The following is a 22911-nucleotide window of genomic DNA, read 5'->3' on the forward strand; positions in this document are numbered from 1 at the left end:
ATACTTGTTCCTTGAGTCCTCTTCAGGTTATTCATGACCAAATTAGCAGCTCCTACACCTAGTGCCAAGGTTTCAATGAGTCCTCTCTAAGCTATCTGGAAAGTGAGGAAATCATACAAGCTTTGGAGTTTACACTGTATCATTTTGTAGGAGAGGCCTAGGATCACTGTATATACTATATAATTAGTGTAAATGAGAGGGCTCTTCTCTTCTTGTGGAAGTGAAGAAAGTGAGTTATAAGAGGAGGAGGAAAAACCTCTGAAATTTCTTTCTTGCAAAAGGTACAGCACTGGAGAGGAATAGTGGCTGAAATGTTTCCTGCCCTGCAGTATGGAAAAGAAAAACAGGGCATATCTTGGGCTGTAGCATCTTTGTGCTTGACTAAAAAGCCCTTTGCATTTTTTAAGTCATTATGATTTGAGAATTGAAGCAAAGAAAGTAAGGGTGTTCTGCGTGTAATCCCGTGTTGCAGTGTAAAAAAAAATGCAGAGTTAACTTGATAATCAATCAGAAACATGCTTTGAAATTAAATGTCAGTATAAGATACAGAATGTATGGTAAGTTTTTATTGGCCACAGTCAGAAAAAGAGCATTTCCTCAAGAGGAATACGGAAACATTCTTGTTTGCTTAAAGAATTGGTTTGGAAAATGATTTAAGTAGAGATTTCACTTGTATCCTGTTGGCATTGAGTACTGGAATTTCCTGATGTGGTATATGCTAAAGTTAAGAGCTTTAGACCTTCTGGTGCCCAAAGGTTAAACTGAAACAATGACATACCTAACAGTGAAATTTTGCTTTGTATTGTTTCACAGTTGTAGGGGTTTTTTTTCTTTACATTTTTACACTGAAAAAACCCTTTCTGGTTGTTTAAATTGTGCTTCCTGTTTTCTCACTGCCTAAATAATACTTTGAAACCGTGCAGAACAATATATAACAGTGGGGGACAGTGAAAGAAAGCAATCATAACCAGTTTTGCAAGGCTGAAAATGTGGCAGCTCTGTAGACAAAAAAAATAAAGACCACACTTGGTAAACCATGTCAGTTCATTACAACAGGAAATACTGAAAGACAAACAATGAACTGAAGATCAGATGATACTATTAATTTTTTTAAAAAAATTAAAGCACGAGAGAAAATGTATATCTATGAAAAAAGAATAGGAAATTAAAAGTGAGTATAGTGGTTCATTCCTATTTTTTCCCTAAATAATGATATGAAAATTTTTGAGGTACTTCCCGTCTCCCATATTTGTAATCCTAATGTAGTTGCTTTCAACTAGAAATTGTAAATTAGCACACTTGTTTCATTCATGGCAAAGAGTGAACAGTAGAATAAATGTTTGGAGATTTGCTCCCCATAATATGATTTCATTTTTAATTAAAGAAATCACAGAAGTCTATGGAATTGAATTTGTTGCAGTTCAGTTTTACACTGGAAACTTAAAGGGCTGAGGAATATGTACTGTGAAGTAAACACCAAAACTGATATGCAGTCAACACTGGGAAAGTGTAGCACAGCCCAAATTTTGGCTTAGGTAATTGTATTTGGTTGTTTGTTTTTTTTTTTTTTGAGCTGTGTATCTTTTGTATTTGTTTTTAAAAAAGTAATACTTTTTCGTTCCAGGTCTTCTTATTTCCAATTGTTCCCATGTAAGAGATATATATAGTTCCTAAATTAAAGAAGTAATAAAAGTAACTATTACAGGACAATTTAAGCAGGAGGAAAAGATACAGGCTAATGGAAACATCTGAAAACTGAAGATGTTTGTATTAGTCATCATGGCATAGATGATACAGATGAAAAAATGTATGAGGAACAAAAGGAATTAGACACATATTTGATGAAGAGTGAAATGGACATCAAGAACTTCCTGTTTACTCCTGAATTCCATAGTATCTTCCTGTTATTGCTGTCACTCCATATAGATTTTCTTTTAGCCACCCAGCAGTACATGGGATGCTTTATTTTATATGCACCGTGTCTATTTATTTTCTTTTCTTTTCTTTTTTTTTTTTTTTAGTTACATGGTGTCTGTGGTATCAGTGCTGATGGATTGAGAACATCATCAGATGTTGAGCAGCTAAGCAACCTGTACTACAGTTTCTCATTAATTTAATTCTGTTATTTTGCTTGCTTGCAGTGCTGAGGCAGGGACTAGCATATAGTCCTATTTATCGGTTTTCCTTGTCGGATGGCACTATTGCTTCTGCCCAAACGAAGAGCAAGCTCATCCGTTCTCAGACGACTAATGAACCTCAGCTTGTAATCTCCCTGCATGTGCTTCACAGGTAATCCTGGCTGCTTTGTTACATCCACACTCTGCAAAGAGACATGGAAAGGACATGGTTGCCACAGCAAATAGATTGATTAAGGCTGATAGATTTCAGTTGACCCAGAACTGATAGCATGGAAACAAAATAAGACTTTTAAATCAATGCTTGCAGCAGGAAAAGACTGTAAGATTATTTCAGGATTTAAAAATGGCATGCTGGATTTTCACATCAAAATCTTCCATTAGCGTACACAATTTCCCTTAATATCATGTTCTTAACTTCAGTATTTTAATTTCCTATATTTTGCATAGTAGACAAAAGAAACTTTCCAAATGTAATTAAATCTAGAAAACTTTGAAGGATCAAATTCCTGTAATTCACAGTCTGTCATACATTGGCCTTGAGTCTTCTTAAAAGAACATGTTATCATTCCTAGGACTGCACTTTGGACAAGCTGCATATTTTATTCCTTGATTCTCTTTGTTGCTTGGCTTTTCTTTTTTGGAGTAGTGGTTTTCACATGTCCAATCCTGAAAAATGCCACCATTGCTAGTTTTGTGGTTTTTTAAAAAAAGCACAGTCAATAATATGTTAAAGTCGAGGATGAGTATCAGAACTTCAACACACAATTTTTATTAAGTCATTGCATGTCCTATTTGTGTCAGATGTATTGGCTGATTATAATTACAATGCTGTTTTCCTTGAATCCTCGGTATCTTTTTCTTTTTTTTTTTTGAGAGGAAGAAAACAGTGCTAAATGTAATTACATCTGAAACCATGTTACAGAAATTGTAGATTTGCAAATTCACCTGACCAAAAGCTGTCTGAAATTTGTTTTATTTGGGTGCTGATTATACCTGATATTTCATGAAGTGCTAAAGTTTAAATTTTAAAAAGCACCATTAAGTTAAAAATGTTCCTTGCTTATATTCTTACCTTTTTTTTTAGCAGAATGCCGGTACTATTGTGTTTGTAATAAGGTTTTAGAAATCACTGTCTCTTTTTATAGTTAATGTTGTTCACCTTTACCTTTATACCTAAGATAATAAATACAAAATAACAGGTTCACTACTCTATGTTCTTCAATTATTTCACTTCTCATGCTTTAGCAAAATGCTTTATCTGCACTTACTTATCCTGTGCAAGTAAGAGTGTTTTTTGTCTCGTGGAAAATGCATATTAGGAATGTTCCATTAGTGTTTGTTTTTGGAAGTCCAGAGTTGATTTTATTTTTGTCAGAACCACTATTTTTTATTCTTCCTAATCCACTTGGCTCTGTCTCTTTTGTAGTTTTTAGTGTTAGGGAGTATGTCTGATTTTTCTGATTTAAGTTTTAGCACAGAAGTAAAAAGTATATTGTTTCTTTCCATAAACTAAGTAAAATCTACTGAGCAAAAGAGAAGTGACCTTCAGGTGCTCTCACAAGGGCTTTTTCTGTGTGTATTTGTGTGTGTGTGTGTCTCTCCTCTGTTTCCTCTGTCTTACAGCCTACATCTCTAAAATACAAGTTTCAGCTCCTGTGTGTGTGGTTTGGTTTTTTTTTCTTCTTGTTTCCTTTCCTAAATGCCTGTACAAGACTGGATTATTAACAGACTGTTCTCATTCTAAAGCAGTATCCAGTAGTTCCCTTGGCTCACATGCTGTTTTGGAGCAGTATTGAAATACTCTGGCAGTGTAGAAATGTGACTTTTTCAACTTTCTTTTCACTATGAATTTGGTGGGCAAATAGCCCATTCCAGCCTTTTGGTGGAGTTAACTCACAGAAATTCAAAACTTCAGCAAACAGCTGTCCACAGCTGTCTTGTAGAACATGTATTTGTTGGATCATATGTTTCAGATGAAATTTCTATCAGTTCTAGAAGTTAGCTTTTGCCAAGTTGTAGAGGAGAGGTACATTAAAGGGAGAGAGTCTGGAACTGTAACCTGTTTGCATTTCTAATGACTATCATTTAAATGAGATATAATTTCGTTTTTCTTCTCTTTCACTGATTTGTTAATGAGGTTCGAAAAACCATACTGTTAATGCTCAGCCATGTTGAGAGTTGCATATCACTTTTGTCAAATTGTTGATTTGTTTTCGATTTTAGGGCTTTTGTGTTATTTTCACCAAGGTTTGGGGTTTTGCTTCTTTTTCTGTAATGTAATTGCAAGTTGGCCACTGTCATTTTAGCTAACAGGCTGTTTTTCTTCCCCTTGCCACATAGAGAGCAGAATGTCTGTGGAATGAATCAGGATTTGACTGGACAAGGAATGGGGAAGATATTGAACCCAATTAGTTCCAGCAGCCCTGCCCATCAGGCCATGTGCAGTGGGAATCCAGGTCAGGATATGACCATCAGTAGCAATATAAATTTTGCCATAAATGGCCCAAAGGAACAAATGGGCATGCCAGCAGGCAGGTTTGGTGGTTCAGGGGGAATGAACCATGTGTCAAGCATACAAGCATCCACTCCTCAGGGTAGTAACTATGCACTAAAAATGAATAGCCCCTCACAAAGCAGCCCCGGCATGAACCCAGGGCAGCCAAACTCTATGCTTTCCCCAAGGCATCGTGTGAGCCCTGGAGTGGCAGGAAGCCCTCGCATCCCACCCAGTCAGTTCTCCCCTGCAGGAAGCTTACATTCACCTGTAGGAGTCTGCAGCAGCACAGGAAATAGCCATAACTACACCAACAGTTCCCTGAACGCGCTTCAGGCCCTCAGCGAGGGTCATGGCGTTTCTCTAGGATCGTCGTTGGCTTCACCTGACCTAAAAATGGGAAATTTACAAAATTCCCCTGTGAATATGAACCCTCCGCAGCTAAGCAAGATGGGAAGCCTGGATTCTAAAGACTGCTTTGGAATGTATGGGGAGCAATCAGAAGGTACAGCTGGACAGGCAGAGAACAACTGCCATTCAGGAGAACAGAAAGATAACAGTGATAGCAACATGCCACCAGTTGTCAGTGGCGAGAGACCTGATGGACAGAGTAAACTACACGACGGAAAAAGCCAGACAAAGCTCTTACAATTGCTGACCACCAAATCAGATCAGATGGAGCCTTCACCTTTGTCCAGTACCATGGGAGACATTAGCAAGGACTCCACGGGAGGAGGGTTGCCTGGGTCTGGTTCGACACATGGAACCTCGCTCAAGGAGAAGCATAAAATTTTGCACAGACTATTGCAGGACAGTAGTTCTCCTGTAGATTTGGCCAAGCTCACGGCAGAGGCCACAGGCAAAGAACTGAATCAGGAGTCCAGTAGCACAGCTCCTGGTTCAGAGGTGACTGTTAAACAGGAGCCAGCGAGTCCTAAGAAGAATAATAATGCACTACTTCGCTACTTGCTAGATAAAGATGATACTAAAGATATTGGTTTACCAGACATACCCCCAAAACTGGAGCGGTTGGACAGTAAGACAGACCCTTCCGGTAGCACAAAGTTAATAACTATGAGGACGGAAAAAGAAGAGATAAGCTTTGAGCCTAATGAACAGGTAAGTTAATCTTTGCATTACATATGAATAAGATATTCTAGACCTGCATTCCTGCCATTAAACTTCCTCTGAGAGCAGTATCTTGGCACTTCAGGAGACTGTTGCCTGTCTTTTGAAATGCAGTCTTCACTCAGTTTTCCTGTTGGTGTTACTAGGTTGTGATCTTCACTGTTTAAAGCACAGACTTTGCCTGGGAGGAGATGGGTAATGCCAGGAACCTTCCCAGATGGTTGTCAGGTGAAGAGAAAGTACTCATGACTGTTGGTTAGTGTAAAGTAATTTACAGCTTTTCCCACAGGCTGATGTTGAACTGCTGTGTTTTAAAAAGGTCCTTGACCTAGCCCAGCATAGCAGCTACACCTTCCATGAAAAACAGGTTCATGCTCAAGAAGAGGTGTTGTTTCAAAGGACTGATACCAACTTTGCATTACTGGTCTTTGTGCTATACTTGACCTGCAAATTAAAATCAAAGCAAATAGACTCCTATGCCGACTGAGAGGATTAGTTATCTTTTTTCCCCTTAAAAATTCTTCATATTGAACCCCAAGTTCCTGTGGATGAGTCATCATTCAGTTTTGAGATCATGTCTCCTGTGCAAAGTTATCTGCATTTGTTTTGCTTTCAGAATTTCTTCACATTCTGTGCAAGATTACTTGCTCTACTGCCCAACCTGCTAATAGTGTGTTGGTAGGACCTATGCTAAAAAGTGTTACTTCACTGGCTTTCATTCAGAGTTCACTTTTAAAAAACAGTAAGTTCACATTACCCAGAATGCTCCAGTTTTCAGAGCTTTTCAAGAAAAGGGATGCAGCAAAAGCAATTTGCTATTGTCCGTATGTTTATTTTGTTTATAAAATGGGTAATTACAATATCAGTTTTAGTGTAAGGCATTTTCTGGGGAGGTTATAACTAGCTGGAGTTAATGATCCTTAGATTTGTCCTACACTATCAACTCTCACAGCTGGTCATTAATCCATAGGCAGCCCTGTGCATGAAGCCTTAGTTTGTAAATCATGATCAGATCATACACTCTGCAAATGTTCACAGCCATATCCTTCATTTTTAAAATACTGGATTTAAAAATACTGTGTAATTTTAGTGTGTGGACTAGTTTGAGCTTGTTAGTTTTTGTGAATCTGTTGTATTTGTTTATTGTATGTATTTAAGGACATAATTTTTCATCTTTTCTGCATTGTATTTTGAGGCTGAGGAGGGATAGATAACATTTTCTTAGCCCTAAGTCACAGCATTGGATTGTTATTCTTTTTATTTGCTCTTGCAGCAGTCTGTAACTGTTCGACAGTTCTTTCAGCAGTGGTTATAACCACAAAACATAGAAGGCAAACACACCACTACAGTGTGGATGCAGCATTGTTTAAATGTCAGTTATCCAGGCAATTTCTAAGCTTACTTCTTCTGTTTCAACAGAATTTGACAGCTATTGCCATTATGTAGGAGCAGTTGTGGTTTTTCAAACCTTCTCATGCTTTAGGCAAAACCAAGCCAAATTACACTAATTTCTACAGGGATTTATCCTCAAACCTGAATGTTAGTTTAGTTCTGAATAGAAGCTACTATTTTATAGTGTCTGTAGAGGTAGGCTTAGATTCTGTGTGAGAACTTACACTTCATTAGGTTAAAAAAATAAAAATACCTAGAAATTCACAGCCTAAACTGGCAAGAATAGACAATTTTAAAAGTATCTGATAGATTTCATTTCATTGTAGGTTTAAATTCTACTCATTGAAGTCAATACTAGATTGAAGGCAGAGATCTCCCTATTAGGTACTGGACCAGAATGTAGAATTTGTTAATCACCAAAAAATGTATGTCCACCATCCATTGATCAAAATCATGGCCTCACATGGTTTATTCTCCAAGAATTAAATTTCTAAAAGAATTAAAATTTCTTCTTTTTTGATCTCTGTGGAGTACACAGGGAACATCTTAGCTTGTGATGAACACATTCTAAGAAAGCAGGTTTTGTCCCCTCTAGAAATTAGCTGTCTAGTCCAAGGTAGTCCTAGGAGTTGGCTTTGATCACTGATATAAAAATATAAAAATATTACAAAATTTTTATCTTATCCTAATGTGTGTCTAAGAGAAGATAAGCTGGTCTTTAGTGATATTGCCATTGACAAATGGTAGCACAGATAAAGAGTTTAAACTAGATGCCTTACTTTCATGACTAAAGATAGGCAAGTTGTCTCACCCTAAACGTAAACGTGTAACTAATTATAAGACCAGCTTTAAAGAAAGAGACCTCAGTGTCTACAAGCACTGCCAAGCAGTTGAAAATCAGATTCTCCAGAGTTATAAACTTTGTAAAGTGAATAGTCTATTCATTTTTTTATTTTTAGGTTTCTGAGGTCTTGGAGGCATTTGAGGGGGTAAAGTATGAACTATGAATGTATTGCCTTTTCTTAAAATTTGAAGACAGAGTTTGTCTCCCAGGAGAGAGAGACCCAGAGACAGAGAAAGGTCCAGGAGCTGGGTTTTTTTCAGAAAACCACAAAGCCATGTAGGAATCATGATAAAGTGGTAAGGGCTTCCTCAGCACCAAGGTATGGAGAAGCCAGTCCCATGGCTGTGATAGAGGACTGCTGGCTAATGACAGAAGGGTTTTTGTTGCTCCCATTGGCTGTAAACAGCGTTTTAAAACCTAATTAAAATGCAGTGAAACCTAGAGCTGAATAAACAGAATTCCAGAGTGGAGTAGGAGAGGAAATGGTGGGGAATATAGAATAATGTAAGTGTTTAAGTATCTGAAGGCCAGGCCTTTAAACAAATAGCCACTTCACCTCAATTATAAAAACACTGAAAATATTTAGCATCAAAAACTCTTCAGCTTTGGAAGATGGTCTCCCACAGGAAGTGCTCATTGCCTAAATTTAGATCAAAGCTGGAACTATTTAGTACAAGACTAGAACACAAATTCATGTGCTAAATTCTTCCATCCTCCTGCATCCTTCCCCCTCCTTCTTCCTCCCATATGTAAAAATTAGCCATGTGCTTGTGTTACCTATTATGCAGGTTTATTTAAAACTTCTCCTCCCTGAGGAATGTTGTATTTTTAAGTAATTAGTCATCGGAGTGTGCAGTTTCTCTGGAAACTGCAGCAGACCAGCAGTGGGATGACCTCTGCAAGGGAGATGGGTGTGTTAGGAGGCAGCAGAGCCATTGCATTTTCTCCTTTTACTTTTGGTGTGACTTGCGGAGCAGGAAATGCTTTGAAGTGCACCACTGTACTAAAAATAACAGTCTTCTAGGTAGTGTGTTTAAACATACACTTCTGCAGGGAGCAGCAACTGATAGGAAGCCTTTCTCAAATGGCAAAAAATATTTCCAGCACTGCTGTACCTTTTTCCCTTCCTTGGTGGGATGATGGTTATCAAGCTTTATTAGGCTGATTGCTATTCCAGCTACAGCAGCTGTAGGGAAGAGACCTGCTGGGGATGCTCAGTAGAGTGTTTGCTACAGCACCAGCTGTAGTAGGGCTGTTGCTGTTAAGCACCACAAGTGCTCATACCACTGTTAGAAAGGGAAGAGTATGTCCCTCAGCAGTAAGCCTGCCTTCTCCCACTCTCCCTGACAGCCCACTGGCTACTTCAGGGCTGAATGATGGGACTTCACCCTGCACCTTCCCTGTACACTGCTGCTTGGGCTGTCCCTTGAAAAACTCCTAGAGTGTACTTCTGGCTGCAGCCAGAATGCTACTGCTGGCCAGGAGTAGCCAGTGCAGTGGTCAGGAGTTGCTCAGCTGTGGCAAGGACTGGCTGACAGCTTGGAGGGGAATGAGAGTGAAAGTGTAGAGTGACGTCAGAGAAACATGATGAACAGTGTCAGATACTGCCTTGCTAAAGTAGTTTATTCTCTGAGTAATCACGTGGGGTAGTGTAGAGTAAAATCTTGATCTGCACGTGTCCTCTTTTTTTAGCCAATCGACAATATAGACAGCCAGTTTGACAGGGACTTCACAGTGCAACAGTCTCCACCAGTGCTGTTTCAGAAATCATCTTAAGCAATACATTTTTGTCCTAAAACTCAGAAACTGTTCTGGTGTTCCTCACATACTTTATCAACTCTGCTATGCTCATGCTTTATGTGGAACCAATATCTTCCCAATGGTATTATATTTTCTTTACACATGGCACTCATCTTCCAAAAACCTATTTCTGGTTTAATAGTCCAGAATTCATTAAGTTGATGAAGAACATTGGTTTCTTCCTGAAATTCTATCAAAACCTTTGAAGGAGATTCCATTTTGTGAATGTCGTTCAATTAGAGTTCTGTTTTCGAAAGTTAGTCATTGAGTAGCCTGATCATACAATAGGATTTCTAGCCAATTTTATGTTTATTGCAGTTACCAGGGAGAAAAATACCATACTGATTCCACTTCTAATTTCCTTTTCCCTTCATTTTATAATACTTTAATTTATCACTGGTATGGAGCAGGGATTTGGTTTTGTTTACACCTTATGGTCAAATGCTTTGCCCAGGCTTCAGAGGTAGCAGATGAGCTAACTTGGGATTTATGTAAGACAGGTATAGTTTCAAGCTGTGTCCCCACCAAAAGGCATTCTGTTGTGGGTCCTGAGAGTACAGGGTCTCAGTGCAAGCCGTGGGCATTGCGCATGACAGGAAGAAGATTTTCAGACCGTTGAATGTCTTACCCAGTCCTTTACTATTCATGGAAACTGGACTTTGACATAGCAGCTTTTGTATACCAAATGTCATGTGGAAGTGCAGTTGCCTTTCAGTGGAGCTGAAAAAATTCTGTAAGCATTTAACTTTAATCTGTATTTCTCTACATGACAGTATAAAATAAGCACTTTTTCAAATGCAAAAATATTTCTAAGAATAATTTGTCTTATGCTTTCTGGCACTCAGTGTCCAAGGTCTGTGGAGATTGTAGTAATGGCATTGCTTAGAGATAGCAAAAGCTCATACAAAAGAACTTTCTTGTAATGCTTAACACCTTATCAGGCCCCCTTTTTATTTTATTTTTTAATTCAAAAAATACCAAGAGGTTACAGAGTTTTACAGAGAGGTTAAGGTGTGCTTTCTATTTACATGAAATTCAATTTAGAATATCAGCAAAATAAATATAGAATAGAAATAAAAGAAAAATCCCATGAAACTAACCAAGTAAATGTTTTAATGCTAGTTTCTGTATATATGGGGCTATTTGAGGTTGAGTCTGGAAAGACAGGTTTAGGATTAAAACTGAGCTATGATGTTAACCTCTCTTGGAACTTTTGTAGCAGTTGAGAACCCTTATAAAAATAATATTGATTATGTTAAGCAAAAAAAAATAAAAAAGAAAGAAGGTTATGTATTTGTTTTGTTGAAATACATCTGTTGTATTTGTCCTTTCTTTGCCACTTCCTGAGAGGAATTAAAAGCATCTTAGGGAGTGCTGTTTTCTGACACATTTGGATCAATATGTTCTTAGCTGGCATTGTTTAGGGTTTGGGGTTGTTATTATTATTTTTAACATCTAATGTTTAAACAACAAATTGCAGTAGCCAGAATGTTAAAAGAAAGCACGGCACAAAGTCTTGCACAAAACCAACAGAAAAACCCCCTTGCAACATAAAAAACTTCCCTTCAGTATTGTCTCAGATACGTTTAATGAAGGCCATATGTCTTAATTCCCCCAAAGAGTATTGAATCATCCTTCTATAATTTATGATACTCTATATCAGGCTCTTCTACTGGCTCTTGCAGTCTTCTTATACCAGATCTCCCATTGCTCAAACTGCAGCTCCTATAAACATCACTCATGTCTGTCTCTTGGAGCGCCTTTCTGAATCTGCTTATCACCTGTCCATGCCATGATTTAGGCTTCATATAATCACATTTGATTCCTCCTGGCTCAGTCTTTTCTGTCAGTGGGCTGTGTCCACCCAGCTGCTTGTAATTGCCTGGAGTGAGTCATCAGTGGGATTGTCAAGAACAGGTAATGTCGGACCAACTGGTTTTCGTTTGGCAAGAGGGTAGAGGGCTTGTTGGCCTAAGAGAAGCAGTGTGTGCCATGTGCCTACATTTGAATAAGGCTCTTTTGCCTTTTTACTCATAGCATTTTCATAAGCAGGTTAGAGATGGTCAAGATTAATCTACTGTGAGTGGGTAGGAAGCTGTTCAGAAATCTTTACACACACAGTAGTCACTGAAGGATTCACTGTCAAAATGGAGATGCTGCAGGAGCGTGTGAAGGATCTAGAGCTGCTCAGTGTTTCAGTTAACCTAAATAACCTGACGGGAGAATAGGGGATATGCTTGGTAAAGCTACATGTGGTACTTGAATGTCTGCAAGCCCACTGGAGGACAGAATTAAAATTCGGCTGCAACAAGGAGATAGAGACAAAAAATGTTAAAACATTCAGGATGAATAAATGCTGTTTATTATCATTAGTCAAGAATAATGTCACAGATTTTTTTTAAAAATGAGAGGACAACTGACTAGATAGGACTTTTTTGGAGCTATGTCTAGGGATCATAGTGAGCTCAAGATCAATGAGAGTCAGTAATGTCATGTAATTAAAAGCATCACAGACTTTTCTGGACTACACCATAAGAGCATGCTATGTTTAGAGTAGATTTTTTGCTTTACTCAGCAGCTGTAAGGCTTCATCTTAAGTCCTGTTCGCGACGCCACTTCAACAAAAGTGTGGGTCAACTCAAGGTAATCCACAGGAATAACAAGACTAATGAGAGGCCTAGAAAACAGGTTATATGCTGAAGAAGGTTCACAAGTTGAGGGGTTTTATTAATTTCAGCTTAAAACCCAGCAGGGCACATGTGTTCAAATACAGAAAGAATTAGAAAAAGAAAGGGAAGCACAATGTGTTCTCCAGATTCAAAATACAATTGGAAGGAAGGGCCTAAATTTCACTGAAAGAGATTTTGCATGGATACTGAGGGGAAAAAACCCACAAGAATAGTAAGGATGGCAGAGTGATGAAACCAATTCCCCAGGGAAGCTGTGGATTTTCTATCACTGGATGTCTTTAACAAGCAACTATCTGAACTTCTGTAGGGAATGGCATACACTGATCTTGCCTTGAGGCCTTAAATTTTTTCTAGTCTCCTGATTCTCTGATTTCCTACCATTTTGCCAGTAACACCAGCCTCCAGATCACCCACATGCTGCCTTTTAATGGAGTAAACTCTCTCTTCTTATGCATCATACTCCAGTCTGTAAGGCTAGGAAGTGATGGAGAAGTAGAGAATAATACCATGTTTATTTGCAGCCAATCACCCAAAATGGGCATGTAGCAATGTAACCTTGGGGCATTTTAGCTACCATTGAATAAAATATCTGGGCTTCCCAGGGCCAGGTTAGATGTGGCAGCAGGAGTTTTGTACATGCCGTACAATGTGCAGTGCTTCCTATCCAGCCTGCAAGCATTTCTGTAGGTAGTTTAAAGCCATCTCAGGTATTTCTATTTTATCCTATGATCTGTGCTGTAAGATTGCTTTCAACAAGTTAAGAAGTTCATGATATGGGGAAGGACAAAAAAAAAACCCAGGAAGAATTCTATTTCAGTTGTGCACGTTTGTAGTGCTATTTCTTAGTTCCCCGTCCTTCACGGCTGGCTGCTCACTCTGCCTCAATTCCATCATTGCACATTTCCTAATGAAGACACTAATTTTGAGTAGACATTTGTTATTAATACTCTCATGATATGTTTCCTGTGCGGCTTGGTGGTAACTGGGACTGGACTCCTTATTGTTAATTATTACCCAAGTTTTGCCCTGTTCAGAGGGTTAGGATTGGAGAATATAATTGCAATAATTTCCACATTTCAGTCAGAAAAGGGTTTTAATTCAGAAAAGGGTTTATAGACAGAGAAGCTGACAAAAAGAACAGTGGTGGAAATCAACATTTTTAGGAAAAACAAGCAGGTCAGTATTTATGTTGGTATAGGATGAACTTCATGTTTCTCCCATCTTTATTTCATGTTAATTTTCTACTAAATTCAGTGTAACTAGATTTCTCTTTTCTTACTCTAGAGAAGATACTTTCAATTATTTTGGAAGTTGTGAGCAAAATAAATTCCAAATTCTAGTAACTAGTTCTCAAGTTTTGATTTATTTAACTTCATTGAAATGTATATTTCGTGCCAGTTTACTTATGTAGTGTTATTCAGTGTTCACGTTTTGAATGTAACAAAGAAAAGGCATATGGGAATTGTTTTAGCCATGAAGCAACTTTTCCATTGTATGCTTTTAATCAAGTCATAAAGAGACTAGAAATATGACTGCGCTGAAAGGAGCATTGGTTATACCTATGTAAACCCCCATCTTCAGCACTGTTGGATCTCTTCCCTTGCCAAAATTATTCCTGCTGTCAGCGCTGATCACAGAGTGCACATGGAGAATTTCCCTGTTGCCTGAGGTATGCATCATGTGGAATCATATGTCCCAATGCTGAGCCTTTGAAGGGGTGCCAGTGCCACACTGGGCTCCCCAAAAGCAAGGCAGACAAGCCCTGAGAAGCCTGCACAGTCCCTTTTCAAGAGCTTTGTGAGCTTCCTCCACACCAGGCATCTTGGCGGATGCATCCAAAGCCAGTGCAGGTGTAACAGTTGCAGGCTGCCTGCCTTGGCGTGAGAAGGATGCCAACAGCAGGTGAGCACTGATATGTACTGTGGGTTTGTGCTTGCTTTGTTGCAGCCAGGCAGTGAATTGGATAACTTGGAAGAGATTCTGGATGACTTGCAGAACAGCCAGTTACCACAGCTTTTCCCGGATAGCCGCCCAGGCGCGCCAGCAGGCTCAGTCGACAAGCAAGCCATCATCAATGACCTCATGCAGCTCACCAGTGACAGCAGCCCCGGCACGGCGGTGGCCACCCAGAAACCAGCAATGAGGATTTCACAGAGCAGTGAGTCCACTCTGCTTTCCACATGTGTGTACACCAAGCTCATGAACCCCCAGAGCGGGGGTCATGGTGGCCCTGGGTTGACCAGAGGGAAACTAGGCAGTAACTTGGTGTGTTGTTGCATGATGACACAGCGCCATCTGCGGTCGTCCCATTTCAAAACACATGTGGAGGTTATGTCTAATTCACAACAAGTTTACCCTGGAAGTCTGTGTCCTCTGAGCAGTTTTAAGGGGTACTCTCAAAATAAATCAAACATTCCCTGCTGTGTTTGCATGTGATGCTGCTGCGATGATTTTGGCATGGAGAGCTTTTTTTTGTGATGCAGATCCCTCTTTTCTGGCAGCTCTTGCAATAAAAGGGACAAGGGAAGCTTTTCAAAGCATGAAAGAGAGTCTTATTCTAAAAGCACAAGATTAATAGAAGGACAGAAGATTAAGAGGAATGTCCAAGATTAAATTGAAATTGTGGCTTTTGAGTCACTTACAGCTTTCCTTAACTTTATTAATTAGCTAACAAATCAACATTGAAATGATGGTTTACCACCATGGAATAATGGAAAGCAAGCAAAACAGGAGTCTTATGAACCACTAATGTTGAATAAAATAGCATAAAAACTAATAAATTGCTTCATTTTTTACTCCTTGTGGGCTAGGCTGGCAGCATCTATTTACTTCCTTAGAAGTACACTGATTTTTTTTTTTTAACTTAGATTTAGATAATACTTGTAGACATTCTGATAATATTAAAATAACACTAGGCCACTTTCAAATTAACCCAGAAATATTCAAATAAATAATGATATTTAAATAATAATAGTCTATTAATAATAAATATTAGTATTTAAATTCATATTAAAACCACTTCAGATCCTTAAATAATCACTTGTTACCAATGTTGCTCACAGAAAGATGCTTGGATTTAATGCACTCTTATTTGTAAGTATGGGATACTAACAGCAGCAGCACAAAAGTCGGGAGAAAATCTCTGTGCATATGAAGTCTTTACTATATTTTTCCTGAAGCAAGGTCTTTTGGTTCCTTCCAGTGTAGCCTTTTGGCTTTCTAGAGTTAACCTAGCTTTAAATCTGCTTTCAAAGTTACTCACAGTACAGTAATAGTATGATTGTAAATGAGAGTGACTTGGTGGTTAGCAGCAGTTCTGTAAAAGCAGCATTCTGTTTCCCATCTATATTAAAACCCTGAAACCTTTTCCCCAGGCTCAGTCTTGTATCTGTGCCTGATTTCCCTTGGAACTTCTGCGTTGTTTTTAGTAGAAGAGCATACAGAAAACAGGTGCATAGATACAGTGAGGGGCTTCTCATATGTTCACATAAAAGCAATGTAGAATGAATGTCCAATCATATACAATTCCAAAAGAGGTTTAGAGTTTTTCAATTTTTTCTTTGTGAAGAAATAAACAGCTTTCATGTTACAGGTTTTACATGAAAATACTGAAATTATATTTCTGTTTAAAAAAAAAAAAGCTGCTAGATTTGCCAAATTTCTAGTCTGTTACATGAGGGGCAGGGAGCCTCCTTCAATCCCATCCTGACCAAGAGCAGAGCATGTGATCTAATCACCATCACAGCTCATCATCTGTGTTGTTACGTTGTGCTGCATTTCCAGTTTTCCTTTTAGTAAGATCAGTGGGTGCTGGCAAAGCTATACATATAATAACTCACTCATCTATGTGATTTTTCAAACTTCGGGAGCAAACTATTCTGAAACTGTCACTTAAGTTCATTTTTGGTTCAATCCTTAGACTTTTTGATGCCCCTACTCTTGAGAAGGTCATTTTGTTTCACGAGTTAGTTTTGTTTGCTTATTTGAACAGACAGGCAAGACAAAACTTTGATCTCATAGTTAGGAATTAGGTGTATATGTTGTGATATATTTTTTATGCACACATATAAGCAAATTCACCTGGTGAACTTACTCTAAATAAATAAATACAATGAGTTCCTGTAGTCTGGTTTTATAAAATAAGAACAAAAGTCAGAGACCTTTGTAATAAAATGTTTCTGTACTTTTTAACAAGCTTACTAAAGCTCATTTGAGTTTCCAAATTCAAAAGTAGCTCTGCTTCAATCTAAAATAAGTTACTTAACTTCTTTGCAATGTGGTGAACACAAAAATGCAGAAGTTGCTTTAAGGACACTGTTATATCAGAGTCTCTCCTAGAGGAAGCTATCAGGAAGGATTGCAAACAATAATTTCACAAAAATGTGTGATTTACTTGTATGTATTTTATGGGTATGATTGGAAAAGGGATCATAACTGCAAGGTCAGTGTTTGATTCATGTTTGAAAATTAGTTGTGCACATAGGGGATGCTTTCATGCATTGGAAAATTGCCCAAAGACCAGCTGAGCCAGATGCTTGCCAGTCATAACCTGAAACTCTCTTTTCTGAGGCAATATGCAGTTTTCTTTGCAGAGGCTGATTTTAAAAGCACAAACCAAAAGAAAATAGTTACATGAAGGTGACAGTAACCATCAAGGATCATTTTGTTTTAGCAGAATGTTATTGTGGCACAGCTCTCATTCTGGACTGGTTAATTGTTGTTGCTGAATCAAGGAAGTATTTATTTTTATTAAGGACAAAAATGTTTAAAAAAAGTAAAATTAAGAAGGACTTGTAGAAATGGGGCTATAGGATCAAGTATAGACTCAGTCTGCCCTTAATTTTGATAACTTCTTCAGGGGAACAGCTTGTGCTGAAAAACTCAAAACTGAGATAATTCCTAACAATCTGCCTCAGGATGACATGTGCATGCAATTACAGGCTTATCAGGTATAAGATTATTGGCAGCAGTATGCACATCACATAGTAGTGCATTTTGCTGTAGTGGCTCTTCTGTCAGTTAAATTGCATCATTTGAAGTTTTTAAAATATACATCATATCTGGTTTGTATTTAGTGTCAGAATGTTCCATTTTGAAATCTACACGAAAATGTTAAGAAGGGATGTTTCTCAGACAGATAGGAGTGGGCAAATTAAGCAGCATTAAATAGCTCAGCCCAAGAGCTTTAATTGTGTCTGGGTTCCTTTTTTTTTAACCAATAAAATTTCCATTCTTGTAACTTTGCTTTTTTTCTTTGCTCCTCCTGTCTAGCTTTTAATAACCCACGAGCGGGCCAACTGGGCAGGTTATTACCAAACCAGAATTTACCACTTGACATCACACTGCAGAACCCAACAGGTGCAGGAACTTTCCCGCCCATAAGAACGAGTAGCCCTTATTCAGTGATACCTCAGCCGGGACTGATGGGCAGGAATGAAGGGATGATAGGAAGTCAAGGAGCTTTAGGCAACAGTAGCACAGGTAAGATGATTTTCCTCTTTTTATTTTTTTTAAATACACTTGAGTGACAGGCTATAGCATGTGCAGCTTAATGTAGGAGTTATTACAAGTGCAGATTATTACTTTCTGAGAAGTCTGGAAAAATTCATGTTTTGTGGGATGGTATGTATTGGCATATTTGTTTTTAATTTCTTTGTCTGCATATTTTCAGTCCTGCCCATTATGCACTGCTTTTTACCTACCTGAAAACTCCTAGGTGAATGCAGTGTAATGGCAATTAGAGTCTGTTCACATCAATGCTACAGATTCAGCTGAGGCGTAGATAGGTAAAAATCTAATCTTTCTCCCTCAAAAAAAGCAAATGAACCACTAATCTGTAGAGATGGGTCTTTCAAAATAAAATTGTGCACAATTCTGTTGCCCTTACGGTATATGTGTCCCTATAGACCTTGGTTTTGCCCTTGATCATCCTGTATTTAGTAGCCTTTGTTTGCATTTTAAGTTAAAGAAATTCTAAGGTTTTCATCATTTTCTGACATGTAACCTTTTTGGGAACCATCAGATGTTGCAGTTACATGTTAATAATGCACAAAGGCATTGTAGTATGTTTGACAAAAAAAGTCTGGCTGATGGACTTCAACTGATGTATAGTCTGAGACTGCAAGTATATGACAACCACTAAGAGCTCTGAATAAATAAATGGGCATTGTAAATAGTTTCAGCTGGCTATTCAGCATCAAATTTTTATATTTAGTTTGCATCAGTATTAAAGAAAACATGCTGCCAGACACTGAAAATAGCCTATTTAAGTCCACTTGTATGCTTTCACATGTCCTATTAGTTTCCTATTCTGTGTGCATACTAGAGGATTTCATTCATCTTATGTATACAAGTTAGAGAGTATTACCATGTTCCTGCTTTGCTCTAGCACACCACATATTTCAGCTGATTGAATATATACACAAATAGAACAAACTGGAGGATGTAAAACTAAAGCAAATTTTGTACAGCTGATGAAACAAAGACCCTCTTCAGGGAGTTTTTCTCTTTGGCTATTCATCACCAAGTAATTGAACTGATGAGTAATAATTATTTATGTGGCCTTTAGTATTCATTTAAGGACGTTGCAAAATGCAACTGTACAAATCTGAACCAGTAGTCCAATCTAAAGTCTGTGGTTTATCTGCTCTCTTGACTGATTAAAATTGAAATGTATAAATACTATGAGTACTTTGGGTTTGGGGCTTTTTTGTGTTGAGATTTGGTTGAGGTTTTTTGGCTACTGTCAGGGTGTAGTATTCTGTATATTCCAAGTGTAAATAAACTGTACCAGTTGTTTACAGTAGATGTGGGAGGACTTCCCCTAAAATAACGGTAATGAACTTCAGCATCTATCGGAAAGTTCCTGTGAGTAATTTCCCTGCACTGTACATTGGTTTGAGATTATCTGGGTGAGCCTTGAAGCTAAGAAGCTCTAGGTTTCAAGTGAAGGAAGTCGCCAAAATATGTTTGCAGAATGTGGCTTTATATACAATCCTTCTAATTTGTAAGTGTGTTTAGCGTTAACACATTGTTATTCAAGTCTCCATTCTCACTTAGCACTTGGAAAATAAAGCACTAACATACATATCAGCAAACGTGATTCATTTCCTGAGGAAGGAAGTTAAAACTATCCACACACCCTCAGCACCTGTTGCAGACTACATATGGGAACACTTACTCTGAACAGCTTTTCGGAAATGATAAAAGGATCTTCCTCTTGTAAAACATATAACAATCTCCAGTCCCTTGACAAAGCAGTGTAAGGCATCATTCTGTAGCTTTGCACATCTGGATGGGCAGTTGTAGTGCCATGTGCTTTGAGTGGAACTGCTGCATTTTTGTTGCTAAAAATGCAGATCATCAGGTAGCAGTAGTGCTAAAGCTATTCTGAATCATGTGCTGGTACCTAAGTCTGTTTGGCTTTTGTGCAGGAATGATTGGTGGCAATGCCCCACGGCCTGCCATGACATCTGGAGACTGGGGAAGCCAGGCTGCTGCTGTGAGGGTGACCTGTGCGCCCACAGCCAGCACCATGAACAGGCCAGTGCAAGCAGGCATGATCCGCAACCCTACAGCCAGCATCCCCTTGAGACCCAGCAACCAGCCTGGCCCAAGGCAGATGCTTCCATCTCAGGTCATGAATATGGGTAAGTCAGGGTGCATGTAGAGTTGTTCCTTTTGGCATATGCTGGATTGTTGAAGATGAAACAGAGAAAAAAAAAGAAAAGAAAAAAATACTTCAATTAGGTTTGGTGACAACCATATTTCACAGTGAAAGTTTCCTGTGGATGTGAGAAGGAAGGTGTCCAAATTCTAATGCATGTATTGCGATGGACAGTTCCTGCTACTCTATAGCTCCACAGCGGTATGGCCAAAACAAAAGGATGTGAAGTTGCTCTTGTTCACTAAAGACTGTGGAGGTTTTTAGCAGAAATGCTGTGAACATTATAAGTGTTCCTGGTCACTTTTAAAGCCAGTACGTTACAATACTCCTGTATATTCAGGGGTTTTTTTATGCTTGTCTTATTAATTTTTGCATCTGTGATGTTGTATCTGCTATTTGGTAATTTTTGAACCACTTCGGAAGTTCTCGTTTTCTCAAACTTTGAAAGCAAATTTTAACAAAAAAAAATATGATACTTTTAAGTATAATGTTACTGAAGCCTTAATGGTTTTACCATAACATAGGTAATTCAATAACATCTTTTTTAAAAAGTTATATCGTTATTTTTTCTTGATTAGGGCCATCCGAATTGGAGATGAACATAGGAGGACCTCAGTATAGCCAACAACAGGCACCTCCAAATCAGACTGCACCATGGCCAGACAGCATTTTGCCTATAGAACAGGCGACTTTTGGTAATCAGAACAGGTGAGTCTTGGCATCGTATTAGAACACAGAGAGATTTTACAGGGCTATATTTTATACACCTCATGGAAACAAAGTTCTGCATAAAATAATCACCAAATGTACATCAATTTAATGCTTGTACTATTTTATGCTCATTATATGTATGCATGTTCCAGTAATACTTATAAATGCTCTCTTTGTCCTTTAATGTGTTGAAAGAATTGAAAGTTGTGTATCACAGTGAATGCTGCCAACACTTCAGATAGTTTGCACCATTTTTCACGTCTGGAGCATTTATGTGGGCATGATTCTGTCTGATTTTGCTGTTCTTAATGTTAATAATCATACTTAACACTAAATGTGGAAACATGTCAGTAGTACTAGCCACAACTATGTAATTATAACATAGCTGTTTGTTCCTGCAGCAGGGTAGCATCTTAAGTGATGCAGGACATGGTTAATTATGTTTTGTTTGGGTTTTTTTAATTGACCTAAATTCTGTAAAATATGAGGAAGGAAAGATGAAATGAAAGAAAAGCTGCCTCTTCCCTGAAGTTAGCGCCTTCTCAGGTAATCAGAGCTACAGTTTGATCACAACTCATCAACTCTTGTAATGTATTAACTTTGTTCATTATTAGGATTTTAAAATAATGGCAAAACTATGATAAGTGGTTTGCACTTCTTAAAATAGAGCCAGATCTTCTCCAAAAGGTTTGCAATTTACTTCAGAGAAACTATATATATGGACTGTCTATGTGATGAAAAGTGGACAAGCAGGTGCCAAACGTTGACGTGTTTTAAATTTTGTAATTTGGGATATTTTTCAGTAGTAAATGGAGGGATCACTGAAAAGAAAAGGAAGTGGAAATGATTGGGGAAAAGTATATTTGAAAAAATGTTAATTTTCAGACTAGGCTCTCTTAATTTTCATTAAGATGTCCAAAAATATTATCCATAAATATATGTGGCATTTTCTTTGTTAGTTTCCATGGTTTTCAAGATGTTTCCTAGTGTTTCCCTCAGTTAGGGTATCCATATGCAAAACACACTGTTTGCATAACTGAATTATTCGCTTTAAAAATTACGCTTCAAAATAAAATACAGGGTTGTGTCTGGTCAGCAAACCAGGCAGTTAACTCTTCCATTTTTGCACCTTAACTTTTTTCATAGTTCACTCATAGCTGAAGATGCTGAAAAAAAACCCCATTGCCTTGCATCTGAAAGTAGTCATACTTACATCCTTTACATCCAAGCAGAGATGATAAATTGGTTGGTGCTGCCATTTCTTATCTTACTGATCCCTGAGACTGGTGTTTTTATAATCTGATTATTGTCTTGTGTATTAAATGAGTAAAAATAATTCTTAAAAAAATTAATTGAAAGTATCATTGCAGTATATAAAAGAAATGGGAAAATTGTAATTGTAAGGAATTGTCATTGTTTAACATAAAGAATTTGACAAATGTTTTGAAGTTTTTCTTATCATCTGTTTTCATGCCTGTGTGCAATTTCCAGAAGGTTTGTTTTGCTAGTCTCATCAACTGGTTTTTTGCATCGTGAATCCCTTCTTATAGGTCATATTTAAAGTTGACAAGCAATTTGAATCAAAGGATTTTTTTTGTTCTTTCCTTTTCCTAATTTATAAATCCATCTGTGAGAGTTACAGAAAACTTAAATATATATGTGAGATAGATCAATACTTTGCAATGTTTTAAAGGTATTTCATATATATCCTTTTTCTTTTTTTTTTTAACTGTCTGGGATCTATTTTAAAAAAATACATTTGAGTTAGTTTTCCTGCCTGCCATCCTTTGGGTTTTTTTGGTGTATAGCCTGACGATGCGGTTCTTTTGCTTAGCTTTGACATAGAGATTAGACTTCCATGGCAACCATATATCTCATTATGGAAACTAAATACACAAACATGTTTCTTTGTTTTTCTAAACAGACATGTAAAAAGGATTCACAGATAGTGCTTTTCCTCCCTCTATGTGTGACAGCTTTTGTTATATCTGACTAATTACCTCGGATGAGATTCTTCCATGATGTACATATTGTAGCTGCCCTTTCTT

At 37.9% G+C, this 22911-nt stretch overlaps 1 protein-coding gene across 8 annotated transcripts in view; it reads left to right on the forward strand.

Annotated features, from left to right (window-relative positions):
* The window catches only part of NCOA2 (nuclear receptor coactivator 2), a 187722-nt gene that overhangs the window by 142748 nt on the left and 22063 nt on the right, over positions 1 to 22911 (forward strand). For all 8 annotated transcript variants that reach the window (XM_071554372.1, XM_071554368.1, XM_071554367.1 and 5 more), the window contains 6 exons: positions 2142 to 2289; positions 4479 to 5751; positions 14434 to 14644; positions 17758 to 17967; positions 19920 to 20135; positions 20731 to 20860. In XM_071554372.1, the coding sequence (XP_071410473.1) occupies positions 2142 to 2289; positions 4479 to 5751; positions 14434 to 14644; positions 17758 to 17967; positions 19920 to 20135; positions 20731 to 20860 (2188 nt within the window). The remainder of the gene's footprint in view (positions 1 to 2141; positions 2290 to 4478; positions 5752 to 14433; positions 14645 to 17757; positions 17968 to 19919; positions 20136 to 20730; positions 20861 to 22911) is intronic.

This window comes from Pithys albifrons, chromosome 4 (genome assembly GCF_047495875.1).
Source record: "Pithys albifrons albifrons isolate INPA30051 chromosome 4, PitAlb_v1, whole genome shotgun sequence".
Taxonomy (NCBI): Eukaryota; Metazoa; Chordata; class Aves; order Passeriformes; family Thamnophilidae; genus Pithys; species Pithys albifrons.